The sequence below is a fragment of the Pituophis catenifer genome, unplaced genomic scaffold (assembly GCF_029215685.1).
Source record: "Pituophis catenifer annectens isolate HBS135680 unplaced genomic scaffold, rPitCat1.0.hap2 SCAF_2, whole genome shotgun sequence".
NCBI classification, from domain to species: Eukaryota; Metazoa; Chordata; class Lepidosauria; order Squamata; family Colubridae; genus Pituophis; species Pituophis catenifer.
The window spans coordinates 173848098-173863351 of NW_027256882.1; the positions used below are offsets into that span (position 1 = coordinate 173848098).

The 15254-nt window shown below is 42.1% G+C and overlaps 1 protein-coding gene across 3 annotated transcripts in view; it reads left to right on the forward strand.

The window, feature by feature from the left end:
* The window catches only part of GRIPAP1 (GRIP1 associated protein 1), a 76878-nt gene that overhangs the window by 38632 nt on the left and 22992 nt on the right, over nucleotides 1-15254 (forward strand). For all 3 annotated transcript variants that reach the window (XM_070938079.1, XM_070938080.1, XM_070938081.1), the window contains 2 exons: nucleotides 2567-2623; nucleotides 4632-4731. In XM_070938079.1, coding sequence (XP_070794180.1) covers nucleotides 2567-2623; nucleotides 4632-4731 — 157 coding nt within the window. The remainder of the gene's footprint in view (nucleotides 1-2566; nucleotides 2624-4631; nucleotides 4732-15254) is intronic.

Genomic DNA, 15254 nt, shown 5'->3' on the forward strand with positions numbered 1-15254 from the left:
TGGGCTAAAATAACAAAATCTTGAAAGCCCAATCACATTTATCTTGCCTTCCATCTTATTCCAAGGAAAATAAAATTGGGGCAATCTTTAGTTTCTTTCTCCACCAATCAAATTTATTATAAACCTAAAGCCGGATATAAACAAAACACCTAATAATAGATAGATAGATAGATAGATAGATAGATAGATAGATAGATAGATAGATAGAGAAAAAGAAAGAAAGAAAGAGAAAGAAAGAAAAAAAATAACTTTTGTCACTTTGAATGTACACTAATTGGCATTCATTAAAATGAAATTTTGTTGCATACAGCTCTCAAGGGGTCACCACCTCCAATATACACTACATAAACATGACAAAATAAATAAATACAAAATTATGCATATACCCACATATATTATGACATAGAGAAACAACACAGTCTAGTTTGGATGAGATACAATACATTAGATAATTATATTAATAATACAGTAGAAATAATACATTCTTCTATATATGTGCATAATAGCAGAACAGTAAGTACAGGTAGTCCTCAACTTACAACAGTTCATTTAGTGACCAAAGTTACAATGGTACTGAAAAAAAATGATTTATGACCATTTTTCATACTTCGACCATTGCAGCTTACTCACGGTTGCATGATCAAAATTCAGATGCTTGGCAAGTGGTTCATATTTATGACGATGGCAGTGTCCCGGGGTCATGTGATCACCTTTTGTGACCTTCTGACAAATAAAATCAATGGAGAAGCCAGATTCACTTAACAACTGTGTTACTAACTTAACACCTGCAGTGATCCACTTAACAACTATGGCAAGAAAAGTCATAAAATGGGGCAAAACCAGTGGTGAAACCCATTTTTTTTATTACTGGTTCTGTGGGCATGGCTTGGTGGGTGTGGTGTGGCTTGGTGGGTGTGGCAGGGGAAGGATACTGCAAAATCCCCATTCCCTCCCCACTCCTGGGGGAAGGATATTGCAAAAACTCCATTCCCACCCCACTCTGGGGCCAACCAGAGGTGGTATTTGCCGGTTCTCCTAATTACTCAAAATTTCTGCTACCGGTTCTCCAAAACCTGTCAGAACCTGCTGGATTTCACCCCTGGGCAAAACTCATTTAACAAATGTCTCACTTAGCAGCAGAAATTTGGGGCTCCATTGTGGTCATAAACCAAGAACTACCTGTATAGTAAAATCTAAAAATAAGAACAAAGATACTAAAATAAATCCACATAAAATACTATTATAACAAATTCCAAACTAATAATGGCAAAGCATATCATACAAACAGTAGCACAAATTGAGAGAAGTTGTGCAGTTATTTATTTTTGCGTCCTTGCCAAAAGAAGTAACGCTATATAGAAATCGTTTTTTTCCCTCATGTTTTCCCAGGCTAAGCTGCTTTATTAAGTTGCCACACACTTCTCAAAAGCCATCTCTGTGCTTTTCTACAGTTTGTGATTGTACCCTTTTTGTGGTAGATGGGCTAATTGTAAAATATAAGAACAGCTAAGGGAAAGGAAAAAGGAATTCCTAAAATATATATTTATTTATTTATTTATTTATTTATTTATTTATTTATTTATTTATTTATTTATTTATTTATTTATTTTTAAATTTGTATACCGCCCTTCTCCCTGAGGACTCAGGGCGGTGAACAGCCAAGTAAAAACATAAACTACAAACATTAAAATACAATTAAAAAGATATATATAAATTTGGCCCAACAATAACAGACAATTAAAAACATTTTAAAAAGTGTTAGGCCAGCCTGACTTGCTGGAAAAAGAAGGTTTTAAGGGCACGGCAGAAGGCACCGAGGTCTTGGATTCTCCTTATCTCTGGGGGCAGCTGATTCCAGAGGGTAGGTGCCCCTACAGAGAAGGCCCTCCCCCTGGGGGTCACCAGCCTACATTGTTTGGCTGATGGCACCCCGAGGAGGCCCTCTCTGTGGGAGCGCACAGGTCGATGGGAGGCCGTCAGTAGCAGCAGGCGGTCTCGAAGATAACTAGGTCCTATGCCATGGAGCGCTTTAAAGGTGATAACCAATACCTTGAAGCGTACCCGGAAGACCACTGGGAGCCAGTGCAGCTCACGCAGGAGAGGTGTTGTATGGGAGCGCCATGCGGCTCCCGTGACTACCCGCGCGGCTGCATTCTGGACCAGTTGGAGCCTCCGGGTGCTCTTCAAGGGGAGCCCCATGTAGAGAGCGTTGCAGTAGTCCAGGCGAGAGGTGACGAGGGCATGAGTGACTGTGCACAGGGAATCCCGATCAAGAAAGGGCCACAATTGGCGAATCAGGCGAACCTGACAGATATGACCGGGATTGGAGATAAAGCTAGGGGAAGCAGCTTTCGCACATTTTTTTTTCCTTTTCATAGTATGACATTTTCAGAATAGTAGAAACTTTGCTTCTATCCCAGCCCTGGTGAGAAAGCCCAGCCCAGAAGGTGAGAAAGAGATCCCATCATTTGCAGCTCAGCGGTCCTGCTTTACAAAGAGGGGCCATTGTAAAGATGAGATGTACCATTTTGACTTATGAAGTGAACAGTCCGTGTCTCTTTGGCAGGAAGTGAAGGACACAGTAGATGGGCAACGGATCCTGGAGAAGAAAGGGAGTGCAGCAGTAAGTTGGAGAGATTCTTCATGGAAATTGGGCGGGGATATAGGAATGTGCACATCATACTTGGTCTTGCTGGTTGAGCTATTGTGACACTCAGCTTGCTTGTTCTTTGCCTCTTTCTATTAACCTCTGAGATTATTTTATCAGGACAGGACATTTTTCTTCCATCCCCTTTGTGAAACCTGAAGAAAATGTGAGGTTGAGAATTGCTGGCAGGCTTTAAGACAAGCTTGCTAAATTCCAGTCTACCACCACAGTTGAAAAAGAAAGTTGGAAACATCAAGCCCTGTGAACCCGGCAAACAAGAACTGTTTGGTTTTCTGGAGAGATTTCTATTGCTACTAGGGTAATAGAACAAACACCCAACTGATGAAATCCCTTCACCTTAAGCGTGTTAAATTGCAATGGAGTCATTGTCCACTTCTCTTACTCCACTGAGCTATATTTCATACTGGTCTGGCTTCTTTTCGCTGTTGCTGCTTTGTTCTGCCCCACTTATGGACCCCAAAGAACGCAGCACACACAAAGCCTGTACAAAACTTAATTTACTAAAATAACTCAGTCTTTTTCAAACAAAGGCTGTTAATAAACTTTCTTAACAGCCTACAAGAAACCAAAGATAAAGTAATCACAATCTTCCTATGGTTGGCAGAAAGCCCAGAAGCAATTTGCAAAGAATCCAGACACGAAGGAGAGTGAACTAAAGTTGTTCCCTACAAATTACTTCAGTCGGCGTTCCTCCTTAAATAGGTTAAGGGGGTGGCCAATTAGCCCCAAGCCTTACTCTCGAGGAGACCTCCTCCTGAGGAGCCACTCCTGCCTTTTGGCAGCTCTGCGCACCTGTGCATCGAGAAGAGGCGGCTCCTCTTCGTCCTCTTCACTTAAAGGAGCTTCTGGAGGTTCTGAAGGCCCTGGCTGCATCCCTGCCTCTGGCACCACATCTTCTCCAGCCTCCTCATTGTCTGACTCGAGTGCCAGCTGCACAGGCTGCTGGCGCAGCACCACACCAGCCTTCTCGTTGACAGAATCAGCTGCAATCTGCACAGGCCGCTGACGGGCCACAACATGGTTTAAGTAACCAGAAAGAATAATGTGAGTTGCCTGAATAAAGATTATTCCAGAAGCTGGAGATGCTTCACTTGATGGATGGTATCCTTATGGTCCTGACGCTACTGGAAAACCTCTTCTTTCCATCCAATACATGCTACCAATTGCAGATTGCTAAATCATGCAGATGTCTAGCCAATGCCTAATTCCAAAGACTTCAAAACTGCCTTTCTTGTATTTTCTGACCTTAATTGCAGTGTTGTGATTCCAAGATTTCCTCATGTCCGCCAATATGAATGTATTACCTACAGAAAGTAAAATGACACCTTCACAAGTCTTATCTTTTTGTGTAGAACAGGTGATGGTACTCCAATACTAATGGAAGAGAAGTACTGGTAGACCTTAGTGGCCACTCACTCAGTGGTCCTTCAGTTACAGTGGCACTGAATAAGGGGTCTTATGGCTGTTCCTCAAAGTTCTTGTACTGCCCCCCACAATCATGTGATCACAATTTGTGCACTTGGCAGCTGATGCACAATTATGACAGTTGTGGTGTCTTGCAGTCATATGATTGCTGTTTGTGATCTTCACTGCTGGCTTCCAACAAGAAAAGTTCAGTGGAGAAACCGGCAGGAAGTCCCAAGCCAGTCATGTGATATTGCGCTTAATGCCCGTGCACAATTCACTTAATAACTGCAACCAGCACTGCCAGAACTACTATTGTAAGTTGGCATGGTCACATGATTTTATACTTTTTGACCGTGTCACTTAGCAAATGAGTTCCTGGCCCCAATTACGTTCGCTAACTGAGGACTTCCTATATTATGCATGTGCTGAATAGCAGGCTTCTTTGCTTAGCTTGTGCAAAGAGGGCTAAATTGGGGGCGGGACAGCCAGTGGTGGGACTAAGTATCAGTGAATCCAACCTTGATTTCCTACACATTTCTCTCTTCCCCACGAACAGCTGAAGGACCTCAAAAGACAGCTTCATCTAGAAAGGAAGCGAGCAGATAAACTTCAGGAGCGCCTGCAGGAAATCTTGACCAACAGCAAGAGTAGGACAGGTAAGAGGTGACCATCAGGGCTGCAGAGGGGAGAGGGGACAATGGCTTTGTGTACATAGGAGTATGGGTATTTTACCCCCTCCATTATATACACTGTTGGAATTCAGCCGGTGGCCCAGCCATGAAAGCCATTGGGGCCATTAACTCTCAAATGCAAAGCTGGCTTCTTATTCTGAATGTTGGTATTGGAAAGTATGTTTTGGTTTGAGTAACTGCAACCCCTTGTCTAGAATCCCTTTAGTTCTAGAATCCCTTAAGTTCTAGAATCCTTTTAGTACTGAACAGTTTTAGTGGGTTTACATTTTGCTCATTTCAGTAATATTCCTACTTTACGTCATTTTGCCTTCAAAACAAAACTCAACGACCTTAAAAGCTTTCCTTTTGTTTCAACAGGATGACTAATTCAGCATGTTTTTTTTTTTTCAAATGTATTTTGGGAACTTTAGAAATTTGCTTTGAAAGACACTTTTACACGTAAACCTCTGTTGGAGCTCAGGCTTTTGTGGTAAAGGCGGCCAAGTGCCAGCTTTTCTCTACCTTTGCTCCCTGCGGAGAAAGAGCAGTCACAACGATCCATCTGCAGCTGCTATGAGTTACTTTTGCAATAGTTTGCCAATAAAATTGCTCATATATGCAAAAATCTGAGCTCTATGTGGGCAGAATAGAAAAGGTTGATTGGATAATATTCGGTAATGCTATCTGGGATTCATTCTGGCTTCTAGACCCTAAGGGAAGGATATAGAATGTGCTGAGGCATGAGATCCACCCCTTGTGGGGCAAACTCCAGCTCTACTCGTTGAGTTCAGGAGATGGTCAGCACCTCACTAGGAGAAGGGTGCCTAATAGCCTTATAGCTGCAGTGTATTTCTTGTTAAAGAAGGCTTTTTTTGGATCCAAGCATTGGACAGCTTCCATTACCTCTCCAATCTTCCCTGTTGTAGGAAGGATGTAGAGGAGGCATCAGATGCAGAATTTAAGAGTAGATTATCTTGACTTATTTTTAGTCTGGATTCAGGCTTGGAAACAGAGTGGAAAATGTAACAGGTTACTCTGATGAATGGCTTTCGATGGTTTTGTTAGGTAAGAAGAGTGCATTCCTCTTGGTTCCTTTAACATGTAGTACCAGTGATCATGATATACTTCTGAATTATCTGCAAGGACCAGAGGAGGGAGGCACTGTATGGTGTCTCTGCTCTTTTCTAGGTGGGCATTTCCAATTGGTAGAGAAAGAGAGGCTGGCCAGCGGGTTGCTTCCTTGTTGGGTGCTGAAACATTTGCTCTTCTTTCTCCTAATTTTGAAAATCTAACCGTTTCATGTAAATTTTAAAAAGCAGATGAGCAAGGGTTATCTTATTAATTTTGGGGTGATGTATTAATATGCCGCTGATACCTCCGTTATATACATATAGTATATATCCACCTCAGGCCAGTGGTGAAATGTAAAATTTGTTACTATCGGTTCTGTGGGCATGGCTTGGCAGGGGAGGTAATATGATGGTGGCGTGGCCAACTTTTTTTTTTTTTTTACTTTTAAAAGCATTTTTTCTACAACCTTAAGAGGTTGCAGAAAAAAATGCTTTTAAAAGCCTCTGACGATCAGGCAACTCCGCTTGGATCGTCAGAGGCTTTTAAAGGAATTTTTTTTTCTACAACCTCTTCGGCCGAAGAGTTGTAGAAAAAATGCTTTTAAAAGTTTTTTAAAAAGCCTCTAATGATCGCATGGCTCAGCTGGGCATAGTGGGGGGGCAGGGATTTTTGCTATTGGTTCTCCGAACCACCTGCCGCCATCGCTACCGAATCAGGCGTTCTGGTCCGAACTGGGAGCATTTCAACCCTGCCTCAGGCCAAGCAGGAAATATGGTGGAGTTCTTGATCCTGGTGCAGATCTGAATGGGATGAAACAAATAGAATTCTGGCACAATAGAAGGCTATTTTTTAAAAAAAAAATCTGACTTTTATTAGCTCCTATTATTATTCTGGGTTGTACTCACTTTGAAGAAGCAGGTTCATGGCTTGAGGGTTTCCTTGGATTCTTAGCTACTGTTAGACTAGACCTGCAGTTAGAAGCTGCGATCAAAGGAACCTTTGCCCAGTTTCAGCTGGTGTGCAGGTTGTGGCCCTAATTGGAGCAGGAGAGCTTGGTGAAGGTAACTCACACCCTCATCAACTAGAAATGAGACTACTGCAATGGTTTTTACCTAGGGCCACATATGAAAACTAGCTGGGAAATGAAATTGGTGCAAAATGCAGCTGGCTGTTTGTTAGTATGTGTAAGGCATCATATCCATGTGACAGTCTTCTTACAGGTCCTGCATTGGCTTCTAACATGTTACTGGGTGTAATTCAGAAGGGCTAATTGTAAGCTATAAAGCCCTATGTGGCCTGGCTATCTGATATCTCCAGGACTGCCTTGTATCTTCATTCTAAGAAAGGAAAGTCAGTTCCCCCACCCTCCTCTCCAGATCTCCTGCCTGAGGTTGGTGAGCTAGGGACCCAGAGGCAGAATTTCTCTGTGATAACACTTTCACTGTGGAGTAGCTGTTGCCTAGAGATTTATTTGGTGCCTACCCTGATGTCCTTTAGGAAGGCAGTAAAAACACTGTTGCTTCATACAGGGCTCAGTTTGTAATTACTGTTAGAAGGCTAGACACACCGTTGAGTAGTATTCTCTGATCTGGTGTATTTTTTAATTCAGTATTGATTCTGTTTTGATTGTTCTGATTGCTCTTATGTAAGCCACTAGGAATTGTGTTGGGTTGTGGCAGTACAGAAACATCGCCAAAAAAAAAAAGTACACAAACACATGGCCTGACCTTCTCTGAGAGAAGAATGCTATGCTTCCTATCATATTGTAAACTTTTTTCGCCCTGGGTTCCTGGAGAAACATAGTGCGTACATACAGCCATGACATATAATGTGGAGAGTAGGTACATATGTATCTTTCTTTTTGAATCTCATGAGCACTTTCAAAGTGTGCCATAGGTCCAGGAACCAAGGATAGGTAAAATTTTTGCAAGCTAATGTAAATGAAAAACTAGTTCATGTGGGCACTAAATTAACTGTTACAGTTCAATAGATAAAGCATGTAGCTCTTCCACCTTGGTTTTTAGAGAACTCCTTTGACTTGAGTCTAGAAGTTGATTCAATCTGGGGTAAAATGGTGTAGAAAAGGAGCAAGCAGATCTCAGGGTCACTGGGTCAAATTTCTCTTTCTCTTAGAACCCTGAGATTCATGGATCAAACGCTATCTATAAAATAATCTCATGGATACATCCTTACAAGTTGATTTTTTTTTTAAATTAGCCTAGGAATATGTGATCTATATCAGGAATCAGATTCATGAGTACTTTCGTGCAAAAATCCTCTTCTGATTTTTCCATAAGTGCTTTTTCCAACAACATTGAGAAGACAATTGTTTTGTTTGACAGGGAAAAGGCAAAAATCCTGACAGATCTCCTCAAAGCATTTAAAAATCCACCAGATATTCTGATTTGTCCTTTGACCACCTGTAGCTTTGAGCCTCCCTGAAAGCATGTCCAAGTTTGTAGATTTCTATCAGCATCTGTTATAACATCACTTTTAAGATGTGAATTCAATCCTGGGAACAAATGAAATATTTGAAGCAAAATACACATCTATTTCCAGAACTTGCACTGGCAGCAGTTTTGAGAACTCCTAGATCAGCATTGTCACGAACATAAGCTGTATTCCAGGAGGGAGAAATGATGCTGTCTCCAATTGCCAGACACCACAGGAATAGGAAGCCAGCAGTCCGGCTTGTATAGCGGTCAGTCAGACACCTGGCTGCCCCATCTGTGTGCGATCTGGAGGGAGGGGAACCAGGCGAGTTGAAATTGCTCCCAGGGAAGTTAAGCATTAAAACATTAGATCAGCTCAGTGAGTCTTCTGGGAAGAGAGACAATGCTGGAAAGCGCAATTATTGTATCTGTCTGTGTTGCACTCTTTTGACTGGGGAAAGAGGACATGATGGGTTTGGATTGGAACAGAGCCGGGCTGCCTAGTCAGGATAGCAGATGAAGTAGAATGAACAAAGGTGGGGAAGAGACTATTTCCTTAGGGTAGCCCTTTATTTGGCCATCTCTGCCCACCGGTAATATATGAATGACATGGTTAGATTTCAAAACTAGGAGACTCAACCTCAGTATTGAGAACTTTGGAGAGAGTTCCACCAGATATGGCCCAGAAGTCATCTTTCTTGACTGCCTTTGCCAGTGGACAAAGTGTGGATTTTAAAATCACAACCTGCTAAACTGCTGTCTGGTACCCAGAGAGTCTAGTCATTCCCCCAAGGGTTCCTCTTGCCCAAACCTGTGTTTCCTGTACTGCATGTACAAGGCCCCAGCCCTGAACTGAGTCATTTTTGTGCACTACGGTCCTCTTGCTGTTGCTGAACTACACGTCCTTCGATCTTTGCTCTTTACCATGCTTATTGGTCCTCCTGCTTATACTTATGAAACAGCTGGGGGAACATTGGTGTTAATCTTGTCATTGGGTCTTCTCCTTAATCGCAACCATGCCTTGACTGGGTAAGATGGTAAAAATGTTTTCAGCATACATTGATCTTGGAACTGTGAAGTATGATTTTTATAATAGGCACACTCATTCCATTCTAAGCTGCTCTGCCCTCAGCTTTACAAAAAGGATTGCTAGTTGTATAAAACAGCCTGTATAATTCTCCCTCTTTAAAGTAAGGCTGAAGCAAACAATTTTCCTGAACCCAGGCAACCTACAAACTAAATGTGTTTTTTTATCTTGCTGTTTTTCCTCTGGGGCTCCTAGTACAAGAAATATTTTCTTAATTTTCTGAGTTTCTTCTTTGCAGTTTTTTGTGTGGTACGCCTGTGCAAAGCCGAAAATGTTTCTCCTCCTCAGCAGTCATAAAATTGCAGTCAAAAGTCATAAAATTGACTTTTTCTCTTCTTTCTTCCTTTGGCAAAAGAACAGTGACCCCCAGCTTAGCCTGTGGCTAAAAGAAAAGATTAGGCTGTGGAGAAAGACAGGCCTTTGCAGCATCAATAACCAAGAATGGCACTTGAATGAACTAGTAGTTTGAGGCCTGGGTCAGAGTTAGGGAGATGCCTATGATTTTCTACTTCAGGTTGCTAGCACTAAAGGGGTCTCTTATTTTTGTGACTGAATTAAAAATGAACCATCCAGGCTGAGCAGCTGCTGTGTTTGCTGTAGGATCTTTCACTTCCTACGCACTAAGCACTCTCCTTTTGAGAAGCTCTTGAAGTTGTGTTAGATGGTTGGACAACTGCTAAAAATCCCATTTCTGGCATCAGAGGATGGTCTAGAAACACGAGGTGCAGAGAATTTCTGAAACAATGCAGTAACAACCTGGTTGGTGGTCTAGGTGGGAAGTCACAGTGCCCTTCATTGTAATAGGATATCTGTCTCTACAGGCAGATATAGATGCCAGTGTGGAAAAGAAGAAATACATTTTCTCTCCTCAACCTTGCCTTTTTTATTAATTGAGCCACGGGAGAAGAAAATGGATCTCTGTTTGCTGAAATACTATCAAATTTAGACTCTGCTGCCTGCTCTCTGCTCTCCTTTCCCTTGTTTTATTTTATACTTATCAAAGTCTGGGAGAATTTATACAAAATATATCACAATGGAACATGACCCCAAAGCAGGGAGGAGCTACAAAGATGGCGATAGGCTTCTGCTGATTGTCTAGGATGGGATACAAGGGGAGGGCGAGGTTTAGTCTGATGTTCTGACTATCCTTCAATGGTTGTCATTCTTATTGAGGAGAAACCTTAGATCACGGGTGCCCAAACTTTTTGCGAGGGCCAGATTTGGTGAGGTGAAAATGTGTGGGGGCTGACCACTTGTCATGGAAGCAGCGGTCCTTGCTGTCAACTTTCCTTTTTTAAGACACAGTCGCCATTTTAGAAATGGGCTCACAAGGATCACGTGGTGAGAGTGCTGACTCAGGTCTACTGCCATCTTCTGGTGAAAAATATGGCTGAGATGCTCGGCAGAGCAGGGTGGCTGTGGAGCAGGAGGCAGCAGGGGACAGCTGCAGGAACCGCTGTGTGGTGAAGGGAAAAACACCGGCCGGCGGGAATGAGTGACAGGCTGAGCTGGCAGGGAGAAGAGGCTGTGGGCCGCTTGAAATTTGAACATGGGCCGCAATTGGCCCCCGGGCCGGACTTTGGACATGCCTGCCTTAGAACAACTCACTGAAAGAATTGGGTAGCAGGTAATGGACAAACTCTTTGCCCATCAGGGAAGATGACTCTCAGAATAAGGAAGATATCCTGTCATAAAGAAGTTCCTATTTGGGGAAGAAAGAAAACCTACAGCCTGGATTCATGGCTGAGATTAAATAGCAAACCTGCCTTAGTTCTCCTTGAAGCTGTATGACCCAGCTTGCAGAGATGGTGTCTGTGTGGGAGTGTGTGGGGTGCTCCCACCAAGTGAAGCCTTTAAGAGAAGCCATTCTATTCCTCCTTACACTGTAAAAGAAATCCGGCTTACCTAAAGCCATCTCAGAAAAGCCTGGTAAAAGGATAGAATTGGATCAGGGCCATCGTAACTCTCATTCTTTATCACTGTAAAGAGCAATATGGATCTGTGCTGAGTTCTGCTTCTACTCTTGTCTTTCTGATACTGTATGTGCTTGTGTGCCTTTATTTCTGCAAAGAGATCATGCTGGCTGGGGCTGATGGGAGCTGGTGGCCAAGACACTTAGAAAGCACTCATTTGAAGAATCTTAAGTCAAGCAGTCTAAAACAGAATAGGTAGCAAAGGTTGCAGATTTTCCCTCTGCAGGTCTCCTTAGTAGCCTGTTTTAACCTTGCTTGTCGTAAATCCCTTTTGGAAGCTTGGTCCTTGTTTTCTGCTAAAACCACCCCTTTCAAAAGCAAAAGAAAGCTCGCTCAGTTGTTTTAGTGAACTGGTGATGCACCAGATGGTCTGTATTGGAAGACACATTCTGCAATCTGCTTTCTTAAAAGTGTCCCTTGCCTTTTCGGTTTATATATGTGTGCAATTTTCTAAGGTAGATTAATGTTCTCAGTTTTTTTCCTGATTTCAAATTGGCAGTAATTTTTCTCCTTTTTATCCACGTAGCACTCTTGTATGATGGATATGATGGGTTACACTATGACATAGCAGGTTGGTTTGCACAATACATTCACTGCACAATGTGCTAGTGTCCCACACATGCCATCTGCCTTCTCTGAAGAAGATTGGAGAAGGAAGTTTGCCATCTCCCTAACCATAGTAGGTTATGATTAAGCCTGACACCCAAATGCAGGATGCATGCTGGTTACTGTCACTACACAGCACATAGTCCACCCATGATTTATGGTAATTTGGTTTACGGTTTTAAAGAATGGTGGAAATTAGCTCTCCCCTGCAGTGGAATAATACGGTTAGCCAGAGGCTGACAATCTGCTACATGGTGCCCTAAGGCTTGTAGGCTCACCCAAGTATTTTAACAGGTATCGTTACTTTTTAAAACCAGAATTTTGATAGGCAAAAGCCAAGTGACAGCTGCCAACTTTATTTGGGTTTTTAGGCATATCTCTGGGCCCCACAGAGGTTCCAGGTGTTTTTATAGAAAACAAAAATTGGTTCAGGATAGTTAGACAACTTGGCTAGACAAAGCTAAACTGGAGGCTGTCAAGTCAAGAACAAAGAGCCCATGTGATGCAATAGCAAAAAGGTTGAACTAGGAGTATGAAGCTCTGGGTTCCATTCCACTCTCCAGCATGAATGATAACTGGGTGGTTTTGGGTCATTCATTCTCTCTTAGGCTAGTGAACCTCACAGATTGCTATTCTGGGGAAGAGAAACTGCTATTCAGGAGCTACCGTGAGCTCCTGAATGAGAGTAGATGCAAATCTAATCAACAAATATGCATTCTGAGAGGAGAAAGGAAGTGGTAAATTTAACTTGTTTGCTGTCTGGTCGGTTGTGTCTTGTGATGGCTATGTACATTATAGCTGTCTCCTTGTGAATGCATAACTACCTCCTTGTCTTGGCAGTTGTTTTATGAAAGAGCATGCAACTTCTCCTCAAATTTCAACAGTATCCATGGGACATTCCCAAGCTATCCCACTTGTCAATGGATTGAAAATGCTGTTAGTAATGGGAGGAGCCTGAAGATACCAGACAGTTAGTTGCATGCTTGTTGCTTTGTTATTTCAGGCTGAAGAGGTGGCTAATGGCTGTGTATGGACCTCAGGATAAATTTTATATCCCATCTAGGTCCATTTACGCCTCTCTGCTTCTGTATTTTCCTGAACAATGAACTACGCTTAACTTTGGTTTCTCAGCCAATGGATTGATTCTTCCTGCTTTCAGGCAAATCATACATAAGATTAATCACAAAGTGCCCGTTTCAGGCAATGTGACAACCATAATTAGTCTAAAAGAAAAGTGGAAGCTATTGAATTTCTCCTCAGAACTTCCCCAGTTGAAGAGAGAAGCATATAAATCTAATCAGGAGGGAAGCTCATTTCCCATCTAAGACCTCCAGATATCCTCTGAGTATGTTGGATTGTAACCTCCAGAATTATCAACTGTGAGAATTCTGGGGTTTGTTGTCTTATACATCTGCAAGCTTTTGTAAACCAGAGTTTATTGTGAAGTCTAGAGGCAGGTAGCTCAAAATTATCCAGCCCCCTCCCCTCATAACTGAATGGAAATCTTAGTAGTAATAGTTGGATAGCAAAAACCTGCTCAGCTAATGGCTAGTGGTCAATTGCTTTTGGATTCTAGTGATTTTCAAAAGAAGGTGGGATAAACTACCGTATTTTTCGGAGTATAAGATGCACCTTTTCCCCCCTAAAAGGAGGTGAAAGTTTAGGTGTGTCCTATACACCAAATGTAGCCCCGCCCACCCATTGGCCTCTACCCTTTGGCCTCTGTCTCGCAGCAGTTACCTCCTTGCAAGCAAACAGCAAGGAAAAAACAGCTCCTTTCAGCTTCAGCACAGTCTAATTAGCACAAGTTGATTGGATCCGACTCTCAGCTGATTTGCTCTCAACTGGTTTGTGCAGGGCTCTGCTGCTTGCTGCAAAGAGGTAAATTGCTGGAGCAGATTTTTTTTCCCTTGTACTAATCAAGCTATGCTGAAAACGAAAACGAAAGTAAAGCAGGCTGTTTGCTGCAAGGAGGCAAAATTGCTCAGAGGCAGAGGGAGATTTCTTTTTCTTCTTTTCCTCACCAAAAAAGGTAGGTGCATCTTATACTCTGAAAAATATGGTAGATGCAGATCATAGTTGTATACTATAATACATTAGTATGTTAAGGATTCCTCATTTAAAAATTGTCTCACTCACTTCCTTACACACTTCATCCCTGCATGATCGTACATCATCACCTCTCTTGAAACTATTTTTTGTGGATCTGCTCATCTAGATGTACCAGAGTAACAATTATTTAAAAAAAATTATAAAGAGGGGAGATTCCAAATGAGACTGCCTGGTTTATTTTGTTTTGTTTTGCTTTGCTTTATTTTATTATTTTATTTTTTATTATTACTTTACTTTTTACTTTATTTTACGTTACTTTCAAAAAAAGAAGTGTAAATCAAAAGCTTTAAAGTAGAACGTTCAACACATGCACAAACAGAGACTGGGAACAAAGAATCTGCTGTTCATATAAAAAGTAATTTGGGCCTTGCAGTCAAAACCTCTGAAATCTTTATGGGAGGTGGGGGAATGGCAGCGGAAAGGATTCAGGCTGAGTTAACTCTCTATGCATTTCCCCCATTCACAACTCTCTTTAGCAACCTTTGCATTAGATACAAAGCAAGCTATCTTAATGCTGGCCTTAAGCACAATTAATGCTAACCTGCGCCCACTAACTCCTACATGGCATATTTAAGAAGACAGCATCCTGACACTTCTATAAACTGGGATTTTAGACCAGTAGAGGGAGTATGAAGACTTCATGGGTGTTGTGGAAGCATGAGGCCCAAAAGCTGTTGTTACCCTTTGCCTGTGTATGACTGGATTTGGAGCATCACCTCAATAGTCCTGCAAAGTAGTCCACCCAAGAAGCTCAGTCAGGAGTACTAACTCTGTCTTTATTGTTAGCTTACATTAACAGAAACTTGTGTTTCTCCCCTCCTTTCCTTCGGAAATTTTTCTCATGCCATCCTTCCCTTCTGTAGGCAGAGACATCTTTTACATGCCACTTGTTCAGTCTGTGGCTCTCCATTCTGTCTCTCAAAGTGATTCCCACATACTATCAGAGCCCTCTAGTCAGAACTGCATATTCCTAGTAATTAGGTCTAGAAGACTCTCACTGTTTCTAGGCCACGTGTGATACTTGAAGCTGCAGAGTGAGAATCTGCTATTCTCAAGGTTAGTTTGCTAATTCCCTGAGGAAGACATGACATCAGATGAAATCAGAGTTACGCTCAAAGTGATTAGAAGAGAGGAATTTGCATGCAGTTGCTGAAGCAAATCCTGCTAAAGATGGGCAATCTCTCATGGCTTCTGCCTACATCTTTTTAGAGCATTTCCTATCATGTT